Here is a 22511-nt window from a genome sequence, read left to right on the forward strand (position 1 = left end):
GTGGTTCACTTCCATGCAGAGGTGTTTAGGTATGATGTTCCAGAGTTTTTTTTTTGGCCGGAAATTAGTGTTTCTCATTGGAAGTTCTAGACTTGTACTAGTGCACCTTTGCTGGACCTTCCTGTTCAGGGCAGAGTGTGGTGCTGGAACTTCCTTCTGAAGGAGACGTGAACCCCTTGTATGGTAGAAGCTACGTGTGATGTACAAGGTGTTGAAATTAACTCTTTTCTATATGGGCAACCAGTGGAGACTACATGGTGCTGGTGCGATCTGTTTGATCCTCGACATTTGGCAGTCAGAGACAAAGGCATGCAGCTAAAGCCCATGCAGGAATGATGGCTTTCTGTAAACTGGACTGTAATTTTAAAAAGTGTGATTATTCTAACCCTTATTTTAATCACTGTAAAAGTATAATTAATGAATAAACAGAAGGTTGAATGATCCAGAGTTGAAGTTGCTTAGTGCTCTCCATTGAGATTAATTTCCTATTTTTTTTATTTATTTTTTTTACTTTGTTTCATTTACTTATTTTCTATGTTTTGCAACACGGTGCCATGTCTCAAAGCACTAGGAAGCAAATGGGAAGGCAACATGTTATTGCTTTTTTTGTTTTAGGTTTTAGATGGCACTATCTTTTTTTTTTTTTTTTTTTTTTTTTTTAATATGCCTACCATTTCTTTCAATGCCTCAGTTGCCAAAAAGGGTCCAAGTATTTATTCCTCTTAGCAGGAAATGACACCTATTTCTGAAAGGAAAGAGCAATTTGTCCCAGTTTTGAATGGAGGAACTGTGTGAAAGATGGAGTCCCCTTGACTTTGATTTTTTTGGCTTTGTCCTCTCCAAACATCTTTACGTTCCCGCTGCAGGGACAGTGTGCAATGTTAGTCTGTTAAGTTCTATGTGAAAATCTAAATGCATGTAAACTCGAATTTGTGCTTTCAATGTACACCTTTCTTTTAAGCGGTTGCTGCTTCCTGTTATGCTAGCTGGTTAGGTCAGGTTGTTTCGTTTGTTCATTTCAAATTAATGTCTAATATCCAGGGCTTTAAAGCAGCCAGAGGGTGGCAGGTAGCACTCCATAAAAACACCCAAATAATAATTCACACACGAGTGACATAATGCCTGAAGATAGACTTGCAGATCTAAGCTGGAAACCGGACTCCGCACCCCTGTTTCCACTGAAGATCAGCATGCTGCCATCAACCGGACAAGGCAACTGCATCCCAGGCCAAGCAGGATTAACTCCCAGAAGAACACAGCCTCAGCCCCACACTAGTCCTGCCTCGCGCACCACTATAATTATCCCCATAAGGTTCCTAGGAGGCCTCAACTTCTTCCCGGAGGGCCTGATTCAGGACCTTCCTCTCGGGGTAGGCACAGTTCAAAACCCACCCTCTTTTAGAAATGCACCTATTTCCTCAGAGCTTTCCCATCTATAGAACCTGGCAGGAAATGTGAGGAATTCAACCATCTGCACGGTGGGTCTGCACTCACCTGGGCTTTTTGAAATGTTCAATTAAATGGAATGATGCTAGACCAACGACAGGAAAACGTATGCGGCTGATCTACACACGTTTTCCTATGCTCACACCCGGACAAAGCATAGGCCTATAGGCACTGTCCGCCCATCCTATTTTCTTGAAATATGACCGCGAGGCGTGCACAATGACATCTCCAGGAAGGGGGATGACCAACCTTCCCCATGCCAGGGTCAGCCTGATTAACTGACAAAGGCTCCATGGATCCACCCTGCTCTTTTGTTAGGCCCTGCAGCTGGTGGCAGCAATTATCATACCAATGGGGTATTTCAAACAGGTGTACCCGTGGCCTGGCCGCAGAGGATAACAAAGGAGGCAGGAAACCAAACAAACTTTCATATGCAACTGGGTCAACCTGAAGCCAGCTACTGCCTTGTAACAGGTGCCCCAGCATCCCCCGCGGTGTGGGGGGCCCCGCGATCACATGTCCTGGGAGGGGGCCCCACTTGTAGTAAAAAGAAACCAGACAAAAAATGTGTGTTCCACATTTTTTTAAATGTTTCTTTTTAAAATTTCATCTGCATTTATAAAGACATTATTTCTGTTACAGAAATAATTTCTTTATGAAGGCAGAGTGAATACAAAAATAAACTTTTTTTTTTGAAGTCCTGGGGCTACCCCGACCCCATGAGATGAAGTAAAGACCCTACGCTGGAGGCCTCCATGTCATGGGGTGGAGGCAGCCCTATGACTTCAAAAATAAATAGTTTATTTTTGAAGTCATTCTGCTTTCATAAAGAAATTATTTCCGTTATAGTTCATTCCTTAATGGAAATAATTTCTTCATGAAGTCAGAGTGACTTCAAAAAGAAACAATTTATTTTTGAAGTATTATGGCTCCCCTCAACCCCATGACGTGTGCATGTCGGAGTGTATGGTGAAGGAGTGCACACAAATGTATGGGTGTATGGGTATGCGTGTTTGCGTGTACGGTGAAAGGATGCACACTTAAATGTATAGGTGACTGTGTGAGTGTATGGTGAAAGGGAGCACACAAATGTATGGGTGCCTGGGTGTGCCTGTATGGTGAAAGGGTGCACACTTAAATGTATGGATGGCTGGGTGTGCGTGTGTATATATGGTGAATGGTATGTGTGTGCTTGTGTTCAGGGGCGCAACAAAACCTACATTTCAGGGGTGCAAACCCTTCAAATGTTGGGAGAGTTGCTAACATCACATGTGGTAGGGAGGAGCAAACTTATTTGTTGGGGCATCTAACTTCTTTACGTATTTTAATGAGACTATTCTAGTGCAGATTCAATGTTACAAGTAGTTTTCTCTCTCCTGTAAGTGGAAAGCACCCACTTATGGACTGCTGTGAGAATGACTGGTCTCCTGTTCCCTCTCTACCCTTCCAATCACTCCCCTGGCATTCAAGTACTAAACCCACATCACAATTTCAATTGCTTAACAGATTTGTCATTTGAATGGAGGTACTAACAGTGAAATGCTGTACATTAGTAATTGCTGGGCCGGGCCCTTGTTAACAGTGAAATCCAGGTGCCGTTTAACATCTGTGTCCTTTTCGGTCCGGCAACTGCTCTGTAGGTCAGCCAGGTCAAGTCAACATGGCCCACAATTTCATTGGGGGCTGGGGGGTATTGCTGAAGGCCAGTCAGCTCAATGGGGTTGCACCACTACTTGTGTTTATTGCCTTGATTACTTATTGGTAATCTTCATTACTCCTAGCCCTATTCTTCCTCATCCCAGTACTTATGTATGAGGCAGTACTTGTGTGCGAAGCAGTATGCCTCGTACACATGTACTGGGATGAGGTAGAAGTACATGAAAGTAATGCCTGACTTAGCTACCTGCAATATTCATTACTCCTAGTCCCCTTCTTCCTCATCCTAGTACTTACCAATGAGGCAAGGCGCCTCATACGTAAGCACTGGGACAAGGAAGAGGGACATGGAGGTAATTCTGGGTCAATGAGCTGATTTTGGAGGTTGGGGTAGGGGATGGGAGGGATAGGGGATGTGTGGGGGAGGGGATGCAATAAATCATAATGGTCGTCCATGTGCATGCTAAGCAGGCATAATATGTGGTATTAGTGGCTAGCCAGTCTAGTCATTATTCAGTTTGGTATGACTTTTTTTTAACTAGGCATTTTCTTGCGAAGTGTAATTACCTGGCTAGACTGGCATTTGAGTTCTGCCAGTCTAGCCATTCCTTACTGCTGTACTGTATATTTTTCTGGGCATCTGTGATAAAATTATATGATATGATAAGTCTTATATAACGCACCTGTACACAAATGTTTTTAGGCACGACAAGACAAGGGAAGGAGAACAGGGAGGACAAGACCAAATGGTCTTACTAAGCCTTGTGTCATTCAGATTGTGCGAGAACGAGAAGTGCAAGGGGAAAGGAAGGGGAGAAGTGCAAGGGAGATGGGAGGGGAAAACAGGGCAGCAATGCGCTGAGTAAGTGCAGCTCTGGGTAGTGCAAGGAGAACAAGGGACTGTAGGGTTACAGTTACAGCTCCTAACTGCGTGGTACGCCTGCAGGCAGTGCAAGGGTGACTGATCAAGAAAGAGCCTGGACTCAGTGAGAATGAGGGTAGCCAAGAAACCAGTTGGTACAGTAGACGGGTATGAGAGAGAGACAGAGACGGACGTTTGGAGCTGCTTCCAGAACTTCAGGTGGTCCGGCTCAAGTTTGGGAGGGGCAGGGAAGCCATTCCAGAGGCAGGCACCTGCAGGGGAGAGGGATCTACCCCCCCACTCTCTGGTTGGAGAAGCATCTAAGCCTTGGGGCTCGTGAAGTTGGGTATTTTGGAAGAGAGCGTTGGATGTAGTGCAGATCCCAGCCCCAGAAAGCCTTGTGGACAATGCAAAGGGTCTTGAACTTGATCCTTGCAGCCATCGGGAGCCAGTGGAGAGATTTCATGGCTGGAGAGATACAGTCCCTGGGCTTGAGGCCAAGGATAAGACTCGCAGTCCTGTTCTGGATTATTTGCAGAGGATGGAGAGTAGAGGAAGACAGATTGAGAATGTGACTGTTGTAGTAGTCCAGCCTAGAGAGGACCAGGGCTCTGGAGACCGTGAGCTTCTGGGGGAAAGTGAGAAAGGAAAGAGACCTTTTGAGGGGGTGCAGCTTGTAGCGGGACTTAATGACAACGTCCGAGATGTGAGGAGAGAAAGTGGAGTTGAAGATGACACCAGGAATGAGCGTGAGAGGAGAGTAGGCTGAGGGGAGCCTGACTGAAAGCTGAGTGTCATCCGCATAACACTGAAAGTTAGAGATCAGGTGGGCCAAAGGGGCCAAGGAGAGTTTAAAAAAAAAAAGGGGTGAGAGGATAGAGCCCTGGGGAACGCCACAGGTAGAGAGAGGTGGCTGAGTGAAAGGGACCAAGTTGGACCTGGGAGGGGCGTTCCAAGAGGAAGGAGTTCAGCCACTCCAGGGCCTGATCCATGATGCCCAGATTCTCAGAGTGTATTGATCAGGATGGCGTGGTTGACATGTCGAAAGCAGAGGAAAGTTCAAGGAGGATGAGGACAGAAGGAATGCTGGAATCAAGGTTAGAGATCAGATCTTCACAGGTGTTCAGGAGAGCAGTTTCCGTGCCCTGGCAGCTCTTAAGCCAGACTGATGGGCGTGGAGACAACCAACAGATTCGGTGTGGAGAGTAAGCTGGGAGATAGCCAGCTTTTCCAAGAGTTTGGGAGAGGGGAAAGTTCCAGTGGCAAAATAATGATTACAGAAATCGGCCAAGGCTGGAGCAAGGGTAGCAATATGGTCCTTGATGGTTCTGGAGGAGTGGGCGAGCACCTGTTTCGACGACACTTCCATAGATGGGACTTGTCTAGAAACCTTGTCAGGTGTTGAAGAGAAAGAGGAGAAAGGAGGAGGAGAGGGAGAGATGGCCAAAGGGGGGCCGAGAGAGGGAGAGGGAGAGGAAGAGGAGATAGTGGACAGGATGTCCTGAGTTTTAGCAGAGAAGCGAGAGGCCAAAGCCGTACAGAGGGCCTGTTGAGGGAACAGGAGAGGTAGAGACTGCAACAGGATTGACCAGTTCCATGCAGATTTTAAAGAGTTTGGCCCTGTTAGAGGCTGCAGAGATGCAGACTTGTGTGCTCTTTTTTTGATGAGTCTTATTGCTTTGACTGGCATTTAGGTGCAACCAGTCTAGGAATGTCTAAATGTGGCCTTGCATGCTTTACTGTAATGTTATGTGTCTACACTGGTCTACATTGTGCAGCCAGTTGGACATGTTTTCATTGTGGCATTGCATTTTTAATAGCAAAGCATTAATGTTCATGTGCACTTTTGGTGACTTGCATGTATTGGATTGGCGTTACCCTACAAAACCATAGCAAACACTGCGGTTTTTTAGCCAATTCTTCTTATAAAGTGTGCTATACATTGCATTAAAACACATGTTTATATCTTTCCCCTAGTGCAGTGTGCGGCATACCCCTTCAGCAGCACGTTTGTGCGTATTGCGCAAGCATGGTAATCTAGGCCGGCCCAGAGTGTGGCGCAACCCATGATTTGGTGCTTTGGGCAGGGCCCCCTCAACATGGCTCGCAGGGGGGCCCCCAGATCTTGTGTTACGCCACTGCTAGGGGGATCCCATTCATAAGGTACGAGAATGTGGATTTCAGGAGACAGAGAGTCCGGTCTTGCTGCAGGTTCAAGGGAGACCTACATCTTTAATGACAAACCACTGAGGGGACCATTAAGAGAGACTCTTTGATCAACAACAGACAGGAAATGGGTGTGACTTAGTATCAGAAGGGAGTGTGGCCAGAGCTTTTTGTCAAAAGAAGGGTTTCTCCATTTTAGTTCTGGGGTACACCTTGCTCCTGGTTTCAACCCTTTACCTTTCCTGTTACAGAGCACTCTGGTTATGATCTCACGCATACAGAAGATTGTTGGTAGGGACCACAGGATTGGTTCATTAAGGTAGGTGTAGCCTACACCAATCACTGTGGCCCACTTGGCTTTAAAAGGGGGGACAAACCCCTCTCTTGGCAGATCTGAAGTCTTAACAAGAAGTTAGAAAGAAGAACTCAACCTTGGACCCTGGCTGAAGGTACAATCTGCCTTACATCTTCCGCTGGTGAAGGAAGGCCTGGACATCCAAAGAAGGAAGCAGGATCCCTCCCCTAAACATCTCTCAGGGAACAGAGGGGGATACAGAACTCTTGAGCACCCTCCAGAAGCTCCAGAACCGGCACCCAGCCAGCACATAGCATGCCCTGCTAGGCTCTGCAGGAAGCTTCTTGAATAGGAAGTGGCAGAAGGTCTCTGAACCTACAACCAAGGACAACTACCCGCAACACACTCCACAACTGTAGGTGGTCCGCCTTAAAGGACGACACAAGCCCATTGATGAAGCTGGGAGAAGTGCCTTGACCATTTTCAAGCCAGTCGAGTTCCTCGAGCTGCAACGCTGACGGTTGTCAAGCCGCAGTTGCTTAAAGACATCCAAGTCGTATTGACCAGTGCTTCAGAACCACCAACCAGCACTGAGACAATGATTCCTGACCCTGAGCCGCTGTATAGGCCAGCCTGCAGCCTTTTGTCCAGCTTTGCTTGCCGAACCGCCAGCTGACTCGCATCTTGAAGTCTGTCACCCAAGTCTGCAAAGCTCCCTGAAGGTGACTCGAGCACCTACAGCACAAGGTACATTGTGGTTCTGTTCCCCTGGTCGTTCCCAGAAGGGCACTAGAGACATTTTAAGACCTATTGCTCCCTTTGTGCTGAAGCCAAGTGGCCTTAAACTGTTGTGGTTATTATCCATACCGACTACCCTCCTGTCAGTACCCATAGTGCATCTCTTTTCCTTCTGTGACACAGTCTGTCCAAAGCATTCCTTTGCAGGATGGGTTTTATAATTGGGTAATAGTATGTTTTGCTGTGTTGCAACTAACCAACGATCCACAACCTGTTAGAGACAAGTCTGCCGTTTGATGCACGTTACCAACATTAGACAAGGAGGTTTATAATTTGCTTGTTATTCCAATCTGTGTGGATCCCTTCTGGTGTACTAGAGGTGTGAGGCTGATTGATGGTTTAGCAACTGATGTTCACCCCTGGATCACTGGTGCCCCGGAAGTTGATTGTCACAGTTAAGTAGAAGGTTAAGTGGAAAGGCTTTGTACTTCAGTTTCCTTGTGCATGGTTGCTCACATGGACACCCTGGCAGCACATGCCGTCTTTTTATCGAAGTAAATGACTTGTGGGCAAGTAAATAAATGTTTATAGGGTTAGTGGCTACAGGGAGCGTTGTGGGGTTGGGAAGCGAGTGTATAGAGGGGATGCCCCATTTAAAAATAAAAAATAAACCAATAAAAAATATTTCTACATGAATTTGTCTAAGTAAATTACCACACGCACTTCAATAAAACGAAATAGAACCCCTGGCATTGTGGAAGCCTGCACACTTCTGAGTCAGCTTTACTCCTGTCCTTAAAGATTTTGCACAAAAGGACGAGCCACGTTGCTCGTGGAGCGATTTGCCATAGTATAACAACTTTGTAAAATAATGAAGAAAAAAGGGAAAATGTGGCTGGTTTTTCAAGGAGTTGCAATAATGGCACTCTCAGTTCTGACATACAGCCACTTGGGTTTGCTTGTGTAGAAACTGCCCATATCACCATTTCTCTTGCTTGACACCCATTCTCTATGCTTGGACTGGCTCCGGGAACTTATTCACGTTGTTGGCTTGCAGCCTGAAAGATTCCCTCCCTGTCCCTCGGTCCTGCAAGGTGTCGTATATTTTCTCACTATAGATGGCAACATTGTAATATACTTTTGATGGCCTATTCCCAAGTATGGCACCACCCTGCCTCACCATGAACTAGAATAGTCTTGAATAACAAAACATTGAACAAAGTCGATAATTACCTTTTTGACATCAAAGTTGCCAGGGTTGTTTCAATTTCACTATACTGGTTTGACCACTCCATTCTCTTACCTTGTTTCCAACAACATTGACCTTTTTACAGAGTCTATTCTTTACTAAGCCACTCACGAGCTCAGATTTGGCAGTCGCAGAATTAACGTTTAGGAATTTGACCTGAACTACAATCCATCCAACATTACATTGAGTACTACTTAAAATTCACCAAGTCTGACTTGGGAACAAAACCCAATAATCAAAACAGACTAGGAGATCTCATCCTCCCTTTTGAAGAGCTCTATGGCCCACCTAAGAAGACTGATGTACCCATGCTATCATGAAATGTTCTTCCCTGCTGCATGTGTTTTCAACATCTCTTTTCTGCTTTGCCATTCTCTTACCTCCAGCTAGCTCCTTTTCAATCCACCGGCAGACTACCATGACTCTGGAGACCCCTGCCAATGGCACAGTATACACTGCACAGATAAGCCTTGGTTCTATAAAGCTGCTACATTGGTGGCTATGAGCAGTATAAAAGCATATTCGCATAACCTTAAAACGCATAGTGCTGCTTGCTGGTGCTTAATAAAACACGAGGACATTTCTAGGTACGTTTTATTAAATAAATGTCAGAAAGGCCTAGCTATCCCTATTGCTACTGGGTGTTCCCTAACTAAAGTAGGTGCTGGTCAGTCTTCTTTTGTCAATGTCCAAAAATAATCTGTCAACCGTCCCTTTTGCTATCGCTATCGTAACAAAATAAAGTCCGGAAGAATGATGACTCATGCTCTGTGCTTCCAGCACTTGTCTTCTTGGTATGCGTTGTTTTCCTTGGCAACGCTTTATTAGTTCAGGTAATTCCTTTCTCACATTAGACAATTTGCATTCCACTTTAGGCAAGTCTTTACTTTTGTTGTCTAGGCTACAACATTTAACTCCTGATAGTCTTTCTTTTGCTCAAGGTATTCATTCATTAAGGTTGAACTTCGACTGCTTTCACTTTCATTCACCTCCGTCTTTGGGAACGTTAGTTTTTCTTGCTTTGTGTTAGCAGAGTTCACTTTTAATGAATGTATTCTATTTTTACTTCCATCCTCTCCAGCGATCTGTCTTGTTCTTTTCCCCCAACCATCACAGTTCACATATAACAATGATAATTCTAATTCACTTGTATTGAACTCTCCTTCAATGTACGTTGCCGTTCCAATATAGTAACTATTCTTTCTGATTTGTACTGAGACGAGTTATTTGTTCTGTATTATTCTTCCCATGCCTCCCGGTCCCACGCTACCTTCATTCTTCTTAGGGAACGGTCCTGGGACTCTTACAGATCTGGCGTCCATTTGACTTCTTAATTTCACTTGCGAGCTGGCTTTCTTGGCATCACTCTCCTGCGGCCCTCGCGCTTCTTCTAGTTTCCTCGATATCTCATCAGATAGCTGCGTCGTTTGTAGTCAGGACTTGTAGCCACAGAATGCCAGGAAGACTCCCAGCAAAGCCAGTTGTGTAAAACGACTGTGTGTAAAACATGGTAGCTCATGTTGGCTACTTTACAGACACATTAGGGCGTATTTGCAGTAAAAATAAATGTCAACAGTAGTGAGTCATTTAAAAATAAATGACTGACTTACACTTGTTTAGAGCACACTTCCTGGCTGACCCATAGAATGGGGCTTTAAAATCCGATAAAAAGGAAAATCTTTTCCAGCTCCTTTCCTTGCAGAAAATATCATTATGGTACCAAAGAAGGATCTTAATGCTTCTACTCTGCGCTATCCAAGTGTCGCCACCCATGGTGTTGATCAGGCTCCAGCTGAATCGCCCAAACAACCACGCTAGTTACAGTAGGTACTATGGAGAGTGAGCATTACTTCCTATGTACAATCAGTGCTTCTGGGAAGATTTTGTAGGCTCCGTCATCCTTCAAAATCCCTCTTGCGACCACCCAATAGAGCTTCTTTCTAAATCAAGGCTCCAAGTGCACAGCAGATAAAACAAACTGGTGAAGTATGACTAAAGCGTGGTACCGCTTCTCCAGTATTTAGGCCTAAACGTTTAAAAAAGTCTCCAAGCCCAAGACACATTGCTCCTCCTTTTTGGGTGGGTCCGCTTTTACTCCGGCGTCGTGCCAGGTACTGGAAGAGGTTGTTTAGTTGGCACGTCTGGAGTGTTCTGAAGATTTTACTATTGTGATCCCTGACCAGGGGTACCACCCCCTTCCGGAGACGCATCAAACCATAGCTTTATTTTTTGTTTCACTGGTTTTAAAGGGTTTTCCTCCTTGGCTTATGGTTCCAAAATTGTTTTTTTTTTCTCCATATTTCACTGTCCTTGGCCCGTGATTCAGCAGCTGCTAGGCTATTCTGTGCCCATCCCATCTCATTCTGCTTCTAACCATCCTCCCACTTTTTTTGAATGCTACCTGCTTTTTCATTTTTGCTAACAGAGGTTGGTGGTTTTAAACCCCCTTTGTATGAATTGGCCTCCTGAGCGAGTTGCTCCTACTCCAGCCTCAGGAGGCGTTGCCAGCGGCTTCTCTGCCCGTCCTTCCTTCAGCAGCTCCTGGGCCACATTTGTTTGAAGCTCCTCCTAAGGAGGCTGATGCTATGGATGCATCTTCTGAAGAGGTGCAGCTGCCACTTGCACAGATTAGGTCATTCAGGCATCTGATATCCAATTTCTTGCAGGCGGCTTGGCACGTCACATCTCAAGAAGGCAACTAGCATCAGAAATTCTTCTTTTGTGCCACTATGGCATCTCAGTTTTGGAGTTCGTAGAATAGCCTTCTTCTGAGCTTGTATTATTTTTAAAGGCTTAGTCCTTTAAAAATCTTTTCAGGATGAATCTCATGCAGTACATGATGATTTGTCTGCAGAATCTGCACTTTGTCGAGATGTCTAAGGACAACTGTGTGTTTGTTTTCCTCTAATGCGGTGGCGTGTTGATTTAAGCAGTAACCCTCCTTGCAGTTGGGCATAACTTGTCAGATAATTCCCAGGGGCCTGAACGATGGCCCAGGGCATTACGTGAGCAGTAATGCACTCCTATGTGTGGGGTTTACTGCTATTAGCATCCTGGCATGCAGTGCTTAAAGTTCGCCGGGGCCTGCCGGGGTCGGGCCCCGGCAGTCTCCAAAAAGTGGGACTGAGCCGGGGCCCTGCCGGGGCCCCCCGTCCCACACAACATTGGCGGGATGCATTATCCTGCCGCAGCCGCGATGGGAGATGCGCCCGCCACTTTAATTTCAGGCGAGCCGACAGAAGTGCCAGCCAAGCACAGCATCGCTGAGGCTGGCTGGCACTTCTGTCAGTCAATGTAACTTCCCTGATGACCCCTCATCTGAGGGGTCATCAGGGAAGTTACAGTTCCTTTGTTTGCCCTCGCCAGGTCACTGACCCTCAGTGAACCTGCAGGCTCCATGATCTAATATGCAGATTAGATCACGGGGCCCACGGGTTCGCAGAGGGTGAAAGGCGCCTCGGGCTCAGCGATCTCTGCTCTGAGCAGAGATCGCTGAGCCCGAGGCGTCTATCTCCGTTGGCAAAACTTTATAAAAGATGCCTTGAATTGTTTACGTTTCAAGCCGTCTTTTATAAACATAGAAATATGTTATAAATGTCTATGCTTATAAAAGGTGGCTTGAAAAGTGCACAAACCATAGTAAGGTAAGCACACAAGTGTGCGTAAATTACTATGGTTTGTGCACTTTTCAAGCCACCTTTTTATAAACCTAGAAATACGTAACATTGGTATGTTTATAAGGCTTGAAAGGTACACAAACCATAGTAGTGCGCATACACATATATAAATGCTCACATACATTTATATATTTGTTTGCGCACCTTACAATGATTTGTGCACGTTTTAAGCCACGCCCACAATGGAAGCCACGCCCCCAAACGAGGGCCCCCCCTCAATTTCTTACCCCACTAAAAGCACTGCTGGCATGTCATATCGTGATGCTAATACCTGCCCCCCCAGACCCACCCCACCCCACACCAAAGTTGAGAAACGGCAAACACGCTGTTTCTCAATTTGGAGAAAAAAACTACAATCCTATATTGCTGCCACGGAAAAGGGAGAAGGAAACTACACACGGGGATGCAGCACCAACGAAGGTCAAGGGAGCACTAGGTAAGAAGTGGGGTGTGGGGAGGTTAATTATGTGGAAAAGGGGTGTGGGTGTAGAGACCACGAGGGACAATTACCTTGGTCCCAGCGGGGGAAGATGGCAGTCCTCCCGCTCTGAGGCGGCTCGGAACAGGGGCTTTACCATCTGGTAAAGCCCCTGTTCCGAGCCTCCTAAATGGCTGGGGGGGCCCCCACTCACCCACCCCCAACCCCGCCCAACTATCCTCCCCACTCCCCGCCCGGCCAGGTGCTAATCTTGGATAATTTCCACCTGCATTGACGTCATGCCCTCAAAGAGCCACCCCAAACACTTCCTAGAGATGGAAAACCCTTTTCCATAGAGTTCTCTAAGGAAGTTCGGGGACTTCAAAACAAGGCTCGGATTTAATTCCTGGTATATCGGAGTGCACAAAACGTCAGTGAATGTAAGAGCCATCCAGGACTTATCATTTCTAAACCTTTCCCTCCTGTTAGAAACTTTCCACACAGTGACGTTTCCCGACATCTTGGAGTCTGTACAGGCAGGGTGAAAACTAGCATCGCGCGATCTTCATGACACTTATTTTGACATCTGCATGAGGAAGCACATTATAATATACTGATATTCGCGATGGAAGGTCGTCATTTTCAGTACAGACGTATTTCTTTTGCTGCCAATGACGCCCTGAAAGGATTTGCTTCCTAGTTGTCACTTCTGCGTGAAGTTTGAGTTACAGGCGTTGTCCTGCAAGGTGCCTTAGTTTTCCATGCTGATAAAGTGGTTCTAAATACTGTTCATTTTTCGTTCTAGAGGTCCTCCTTGATTTAATGTACCTGTGTGAGATTAGTATTTTTTTTTTTTTAGCCAGTGGAATTAAGAGAAACAAAAAGCAGTCCGTGACTCTTCCTGCTTCGTGACTTCCACCCAACCAGCCCCGTGCATGGTTATATAGGCAGTGAGGCTACCCGGGCTTCTAGGCGAGGGCTCATGTCAGGGCAGTTTCTAGCCAACTTGGTGCCCATGGTCAAACACTATAAATATGCGTCACTCCCAAACGACACCTGTGCCGTGCGACAAACCCCTCGTCAATATCAATAAATCAGTGCTATCTAAATTAGGCTGGTTTCGTTGCTTTGTAATTCAAGTACTTTTACAGAATAAATCTAATGTGAAAACACATCTGTTTCTGCCCAAGTAAATCGTTCTTCTGTCACCTACACTTAGGGAAGACCTTGCCTGTTTCAAACTGTCCGTGCTGGCACACTGCAGTGTAACCAGCCTGCCGGGCTCTGTTGACCCACTGACCCTCTGTTGCAGGCTTTCTGTTCATACCACCTTATTTGTATTTCACAAGGTGCAATATCAGACTAATCATATTAATCTATTTTCTGATAGAAGGTAATCATTCTAAGATGGACAGTCTGCTGCACTCCTATTGTACTTTTTCAAAATACCTATATGAGAGTGGGAAGTGGTCAAATAGCACCAATGAGTGTTCCTGTCTGTTTGCATTAAATCATTTTAGGAATATAACAGTGGTCAGAGATCTCTAGATGTGATAAAAGGGTTGTAAGTGTGAACCTAAGTACATAACAGACACCGGCTTGGTGCCAACATCACTGTTCACAACACACACCCTAACATTAAAATGTTTACCATACATACTCATTCAGACTGCTTAGGTTTTTGGATGCGAGTATAAAATGGCTGCAACTTCAGTCACTTAAGTACAAGGGCTCTTTGGAAATTATATATATATATATATATATATATATATATATATATGACTGGAAAGCATTTGGCCTAGTCAATATACAATTTGAAGCAACTTTGTTATTGCTTTGTGTTTTAAGTGTGGGCACAGTATGGCATACGCGTCAGCCACATACACATTTTCCAGTGTGCTATTTTATGGACATGGGACACATCGGAGAAAAACAGGCATATGTGCTGTTACATAGAGCACCACATAGATGCCTTTAACCAACAGGGCGGTGACTTATGCAGCGCACAGATCATTGCTGCATACATCACTGCATTGATTTGCCATGGACTTCTGTCTGCATGGTGACACACAATGAACCCTGCTTTCCTATTGAAGGTGCTAAGTCACATTGATGCGCCATCTGGTGTGCGCTAGGCAATGTTTGGCTTGTTAAGAAAGTGAAAAGAGCTTTGATACTGAGATGATGCATTTGGTCCATGTCCCGAGCAGCCACTAGAATACTTGGGCAAAAAAAATAGTTAACCTTCCCAAGCATGTGCCATATGTAACTAAAACGTAATATACAAAAACAAAACATTTTGGTGTGTCAAATAAAAAGACCTGAAAATAAGAACATCGTTTAAATCTTTTTCTGTGTGGCACGTTCATTTTTATTTATTGGCTATTTATAGTGTGCCTATTCACAATGTGTTTCGAGGCGCAACATTCTCTTGGAAAAATGTGTAGGTTTGGTCCACTAACTGATGCTTTGTGCTGGCCTTCAGAATAGAAATGCCCAATGGTAAGCAGCTCATGTGTAAAAATAATGGCTCGTTAAATGAGCCATCACTTATATATTACCCAAACTTTAAAGGCTCTGTCAAGGGCAAGGGGGCTCAGGGTGTGCGTCTCCAGAGCATCTCGGAGGCAGCGCTCGCAATATACATTCCGTGGTTTGCAACAAAGGAATGCTTAACTTTTTCTCCGGTGGTGAGCACGGAGGCAGTATTCAAAGTGGGGCCCTTCCTGCGCCCCCGCACTCCTGAGCTATTTAGGTGTGCTTCCAGGGTAGTCGGCCGCTTCGCCCGCCCCAGAAACTGGTCTGGCTCATGCATTGGGGATTCCATATTGCAAATGATGTTGCTGCCTTATGATGTACCTTTTGGATCAGTTTTCAGGTGTGGCCATTTACTCTGCTGCCAACACTCTATGTATGAAAGTTTTCACGCTGTAGCAAAGTTAATCATTTATACGGAACCTGTTGACATTGAAAAACCCAATAAAGGGGACCGCAAGACAGCTATGGGGAACCTGTGCAAAAGAAACCTTTTAGCAATTTGTGAACCAACATTTTTCAAGTGTTGGTGCAGACTTGCTTGCTTGCCGATACAAATACTGGTCACTTTCACTTAATCTCTTATTGCTAATATTGTGATTAAACACATTTCTGAATATTTCATTGATGTGATTTTATACATAAAAAACGAACCCTTTCTTTAAATAAAAACAGAGCCTGACATTAAACCCTGCTTTGTAACATGGTTTTGCTCACCTGACAATTCCTGACTGGCTTTGTATTCCAGTCCGCATGTATTTTGTTACACCCTAACCTACCATGTATCAAACAGTCCACGTATGTCCCTCAACATGGGAAATGTCCGAAGTTAAACATTTAAACACCGCATGAATGGTAACCTTTTTTTGGTTACTTACAACATGTTGCTTCACTTTACAATACTGAAGCCTGGTGGGTTCCAAGTACATTTACAAGACAGCCCGTGGTCAGGGTATGGATAATCCTATTGCACTGTGCTGGCTAATGTGGATTATGAAGTGGCAGGCAGCGAATGGTCACCAACGGGGGACGCATGCCCTTATTGTCAAAACCAAAAACATTCAATATATTGAGGTGACTTCATGCGCCAGCGCTTAAACTAAACCTTTAGATGTCATCTATTCTTTAATAGAACAACATTCCATGGTTGAGTGATTAAAAGAAATAAATATATGTCTCTATATGTTCAAAGATTTCTCTTTTAATGTCACAACACCTGAAACCTATGATGAAAGCGTCTAATGCTTTTGGTTAGCTGGCATAGGCCTACAAACGCGTGGAGCTACATCTTGGCCTATAATAAAAACAAAGCAAAAAGATGCACTTTTTTTCAGGACATAGAAAGATGAAAGCTCTTATGTTTGGAATTACATTTTTTGGATAATTCTTTAAAATGAAACTGGCCTTGTATCATATGTGTACATTCACAAGACATAAACCTGTTGATGTGGCTTAAATATAAGAGCTGGAATAAGGTCAGGGGGTGGAAGGAAGCAAGTTTCAAAAAGCTTCGCCTCGATACCACCTTCCCTCTTTTTCAGATAGCTTTTATTTGTTTTATTTAGTTAGGAGCTTTTAAATCTGTAAGAGTCAATGTTGAGAAGAAGTGTTATATACCACAATGTATTTCCCCACTGTTAGTGCCTTCCATAGATTTGCATGAGACGCTCCCCCAAATGATAACTGTGCTCTAGAAACTTAAGATGACCCCCAGAGGTGCAGTTTAAACCCTGTCACCTTCTTGATTGCAGTCAGGCTTGTATGGGATGAATGAACTACTATTTAAATGCAGTTTGCTGATATTATGTTAAAATATACAATGGTTCCTAGACTGGCCTGGAACATTCGTCACAAACTTGTGAAAGATGTCCATGCTGAAGATGAACAGTTTTTATTTCGTTTCGAGTATTTGAGCGTGCAGGGTGTTGGGGGGGGGGGGGGGGGGGGCGGGGAGGGAGTAAATCGTCCTTACAAGTTACAACATAGCGTTCTTTACCGGCATACCATTTGGGGTAGCTGAGAATAGTGAACATTTACAGTAAGTAAATGTCAGTGTTTAAAAGGGTGTGCCGCAGGTATTGAAAAGGGGGTGTGAGTTGTAGGAGATGGTCATGGGGGGGGGGGGGTACTTGGCTGGGTGGGTTCCAGGGTCTTAAGGTGCTTCTTTACGATGGGGTGGTCGGGGTTGGGGGGGTTCGGTGGGTTCAGGCCTTTATTTCTTTACTGCACTGTAGAGGTGTTGTGGTGATATTGATGGACGGAGTATAGTTGGAGAACACTTATTTCCTGGTTCATTCTGTTTTGCATTTCTGCTGCTTTAGTTTGGCCAGCTCCGGTTCACCACCATTGATGGCGACTTTGTCTGTTAGGTAGCTGGGAATGGTACAGGTAAGTAAACCTTTTCTTCTGAGACTGAGAAAAAATCTGCAGGAAACATCCTGGCTGTATGTAAAGTGCTGTGCCCACCTTTCAGGGGAGTGGCCAAGGCCAATGGTTCTGAAGGGAAGCACTTTGGAGACCCAGATGACACTAACAGTGTTTTTGGTCATAGGGGGAACTGAAGAAGGGTTCCCGTGCTGACGAGGAAGTCATGCTGCAGTACTGCTATCCTCGTTTGGATGTCAACGTCAGCAAAGGAGTGAACCACTTGCTAAAGAGCCCATTCAGCGTTCATCCTAAAACAGGTAACAGCATTCCCTATTGACTGACATCCTGGGCATCCGTTCTCTTAGTCGGCAGTTGAGCTGGCGATCTATTTTGGGTGAATTACTCCCTACTCCTTCCGACATAGGTGGCCTTCTACGTGGCAGGGCTAAAACCATCTTGATGGCAAAATACACACTCAAATTATGGTCAAACCCAGAAAGAAGGCTTTAGTAAAGTACAGACTTGTTTTTGTCGGTTGGCAAGAGAAATAGTTTGACTGTGAATTCAAAAGAGGGGTAATCCATAACTCACGTAAAGCAAAGAGTAGGAACTATGAAACTATACAAACGTTTGGCATGGGATACATACGTAATACATTTCAACAGTCCTTTTAATTGGAATGAATCCCCCTGTACTTATTAAATGGGGGCACCTGTGTTTACATTTCATTTGGTCAATCCATAAATGCATCAATAACCATGAATTGCCTAAGCAGTGCCATATCTGTTTGCAATATTCAAAGAATTAAGCATAGCACTACCTCCACACAACCAAACTGTGAAAGACAAGGCATGGTGCAACAATATTCAACATGCAATGCTAAACAAAATAAACACTTTTCAGAACAAAATTAAGGTTCACCTCAACACACTGCCTAAAAACAATGCCCCCAACACCAGGCCTACAGGCACTGAGTCACTACATGGCAACTCCATGTTGAATGACAACCCAAAGCCTTTTGCCTTCAAGAATATAACTGAATTAGAAGTCCTTAGGATCATGAAACATATCAAGCCATCACTCTGCAAGGGGGACGTCTGCCCAGCCAGCCTCTGTGTGGAGTCGTTAGCACAGTTTCTCACAGCTTTTATCAATGCCTGATTTGCCACAGGCAACCTCCCCCCTTCCCTTAAGGAATCATGGGTGCAACCTCTGCTTAAAAAAAAAACTCCTCCCGATCCCGACTCTCCCAATAATTACAGGCCAATTAGCACTGTAGCATTCTTGCAAAAAATTCTAGATAGGGTGGCATACTTAAAGATTCAGTCCTATCTAGAATCACACAACATCTTGGGTAAAAGGTAATCTGGTTTCTGCCCACGTCATGGCACGCAGTCTGCTTTGCTAGACCTGAAGAATCAGTACTCGAATCCATGGACAAAGGCAAGCCAGCGCTTCTCCTTCTCCTGGATCTGTCTGTGCCTTCAACCTGGTAGACCGCAAGATCCTATGTAAACACCTCACCGAGGCTGCCCACTTCTTCCAGGAAGCTACTGCCTGGATCACATCCTTCTTAGAAGGGCGTGCCATGAGGGCCTTCTCTGATCAGGCCTCGGCCACTCCATTCCCCATCGACTGCGGGGTCCCGCAAGGTTCATGCACCTCACCCACCCGCTACAATCTTTTCACGCTTCCCCTCTTTAATGATCTTGAAGAGCATGGCATCGTGTTTACAAACTACGCCGATGACGCGCAAATACTCCTCCCTCTCACTGGCTCGTATGAGCATGACCTCAACACCCTCACTGAGACTTATGCACTCAGGCGTGGATGGCATCTAACGGACTATGTCTCAATGGGGACAAAATGAAAATCCTACTTGTAGGTCCTAAGAAAGTTTTGAACAAACTAGACCACCAATACAACACAGTCAGCATTCAGAACACTGTAATCACAGCCTCTGCTGCTGTCAAAACTATAAGCGTGTACCTCGGCTCCAGTCTTATCAATGAAGCGTCAAGTCAGCACATCTCCTCAGCTGCTCTCGCAACCAAAATCATTAATTCAGTAAAACATTACCTCTTCGCCAACCTAAAGATTGCTAGAGCCACTATCAGTGACAAGTTGGAATACTGTAAGGTCCTCCTAGGCACCTTGTCCAAAACACTGAACAGACTGCAAGCCACAAAAAACAAAGATCTCAGAGCTGCTCTAAGTATCCCCAGGAGAGAGTATATCTTTCAGGCCAGAAGGGACGCCCACTAGCTCCCAGTCAGGGAGACCATATTGTTCAAAACACTCAGTATCACCCACAAATGCCTTTCTCACTCAGCACCCCAATATCTCTCAGAATGTATCCACCAGGCACCCACTAACAGACCCAAAAGGGCTCAATACTCACACCAGCTCTCAGTCCCAACCTTCCAAAGAGTCAAAGCTGGTGGTACCAGCTTCCTGGTGCTAGCCCCAAAAAACTGGAACGCACTTCCACTCAAGCTCAGGAAAGAAGCCTCATTCACCACGTTCAGAAAAACTTTGAAGACAAAGCTCTTCAATTGGACATACTTGACGGAGTACCCCCTGTAACACGGAACATACTCATTGTATTACTGCTGTTAACCTTGTAATGCTTGCTTCCCTCCAATGTATTCCACTGTGTAAGTGAATCTTCTGTAACAGTGCCACAATGCCTCAGGCCCGCTGCACACTTTATAAGTACAAATAAAAAAATAAAAAATAAATCTTGCATTCCAAACTCCAACAAGAAAAGACATCACTTTCCAATATATACATTTAAAGTACTTTGATCAGAACTAGGTCTCAAGTCTACTCTACGCTAATACCTACAAAGAGGTTGGCTGACCTTTTTGCCTGACTTGTGTCAAAATACACAGTGTTACCACTCGACAAGTCCAGTGCTTGTGCCCCATATCTGATCTGCACGGACTCCTTGCTCATCTACATGCATGTGGCTACTCTCGGTCATGGTTCTTGTGCAGAAAAACCCAGCATAATAGCTTTTCTTGTTAATATTCTGGTACTGGTAGCAGCTTTGTATTTCGTTGACTGTAATTGACCGAAACCAGCAACCAAGACATCATCATTCGAGATGTGTTCCATTTTGTGGTGCTTTATCGCTTGTGTTACTTCATTCCATGCCATGGTTATTTTAATTTACTGCTTTTCAGTAGGTGACCTCTTAAGATCTTACATTTGTGTATTTTTGTATCCATATTGCACTCCTTGCATAACTGCCATAACAAGCTCTGTTACATCTGGAAGAGCCCTTTCTCTGCTTAAACTCCATTGTATTTTCTCATCTTCAGGTCGCATTTCTGTGCCAATTGACCTAAAAAAGCTGGATCAATTCGACCCCTTTGTTGTTCCAACAATCAGGTAGGTTTGGCATGAGAGGGGGTTGCACACTCTCGAAGGAAGGGATTTGTAACCATTCCAGTATGTTTTCCCCTACATATGTCGCCTTTATAAATCATTGCAGATGTGCTTTGAAAACCTGGCCGGCACACTTATCTTCCCACAGGTCAAAATGTAGTTAAAGTGCGAGCACCATTTTATGGAGTGTATGTGTAGACCCCTCAGGTTGCTAAAATGCCACGGAACTTCATAAAAAAAAAATTCTGATCTAAATGTCAACCCCTTTTTTTCAGCTTGTCATCATTAACTTCGGCTGCTGAAAAGACACATGAGCGCTCTAAATATACACTCCATAAAATGTTGATAAGGACAGTAGCAATGATCTTTACCCTTTTGTAATTGGCATAGCAGGCTGAAAAGGGTCTGGAGGGTTGTCTGCAGCACTGCCAGGGGTTATGATTAATTAAAAACCTTCCAGGCATCAACTTTCAGCTTTGCAGTTTGAATAACTAAACAGTCGGTGTCTTCATAAAGGGTAATCCAGTTAAACACAACTGGTTTACTTGTTACATGTCAATAGCTCTGCATAGGTGTGCGCCATAACACATCTGTACACACTACAGGTCAGTATGCAAGTGCAATGGTGGGGGATATTTCTGAGAGATGGCAAGACTAAGATCAGCATGGCTAAGCTTATACATTAAAGGCAAGTCGCATCCGTTTTCATTTTCTAATTGGCAGTATTGACAAGTGTTTGCTCCAATCATAGGGCCTTTATCCTGCACTGTGCTGCATGTTTAGAGCTAACTTCACATTCACGTGCATTTGGGCATCCAAATGTTTCATAATTCAAGTAATCTTTTTGACAGTTTACATTCATGAACTACATTTGAGTCATGATGCAGATTTTTTTGCATTGGTTTTTCAGTAGACTTTGAAATAATAGTGTAAAGCATTTACGTTGCGATACGCAGCCCAGCAGACAATGCATCCTGGACGATACCAGCCTTTGGAACAACACACACTAGGAAATTGTGTTGCTAGCACGACTTGAATGTTTTGGGACTGTTTTGACCACCATCTTTCAGGCACACACATTTGATCGCATGATGGTTTAAAGTAAACAGGCCCATCAATATTACTCTGTTTGAGCTGCACATTACGGTTGGTTATTGCTTCATCGAATTGTCTTTCATGTTTGCAGGCTAAATACATACAAATTAACCTATTTTTGCAGTTGTTAGCTTAGATGTAGGTGTGATGGCGTAATGCCGCCAAACGTGGGCAGTGATATTGGGGCGGTCGGACTCCCTGTGGCACATGGTAATATCAGTTCTGTGTGGGGACTGGTAATGGGAAGCAGCAGCGGCCACCGGCTGACACGTGTACTCCATATGTCCGGCTGTGGTGTTAAGGGCGGCGTTATTTTGTGAGGTGAAGCTGTTAAGCTGCTGTGGCTCTGCTGTTTGAGCCTTACTTTCACTGTGCGCTCTGTGGATTGTGCTTCTGTGCACTTATTGAAGGCAACCTATTGCAGTGTATTGCCTGGAATTCTCCTGTGCCTTTTACGAACATAATAGCAGTTTATTGGAGTTGCCTACACCTTTAAAGCATCCTTCGAGAGCAAAGCCACGCCCCTGGGAGCAACCAGGAAGTTAAATTCATTACACCCAGCCCTCGCGGCGTAAAGCCCGGCTGTGGTGTCAAGGGCGGCGTTTTTTTGTGAG

General features: G+C 44.8%; 1 protein-coding gene across 1 annotated transcript in view; it reads left to right on the forward strand.

The window, feature by feature from the left end:
• Positions 1-22511, forward strand: part of PRIM1 (DNA primase subunit 1) — a 349710-nt gene that overhangs the window by 266206 nt on the left and 60993 nt on the right. Inside the window, exons 9-10 of the mRNA XM_069653478.1 lie at positions 17594-17726; positions 20736-20805. Coding sequence (XP_069509579.1) covers positions 17594-17726; positions 20736-20805 — 203 coding nt within the window. The remainder of the gene's footprint in view (positions 1-17593; positions 17727-20735; positions 20806-22511) is intronic.

The sequence above is a fragment of the Ambystoma mexicanum genome, chromosome 3q (assembly GCF_040938575.1).
Source record: "Ambystoma mexicanum isolate Mex_15411 chromosome 3q, UKY_AmexF1_1, whole genome shotgun sequence".
Lineage (NCBI taxonomy): Eukaryota > Metazoa > Chordata > Amphibia > Caudata > Ambystomatidae > Ambystoma > Ambystoma mexicanum.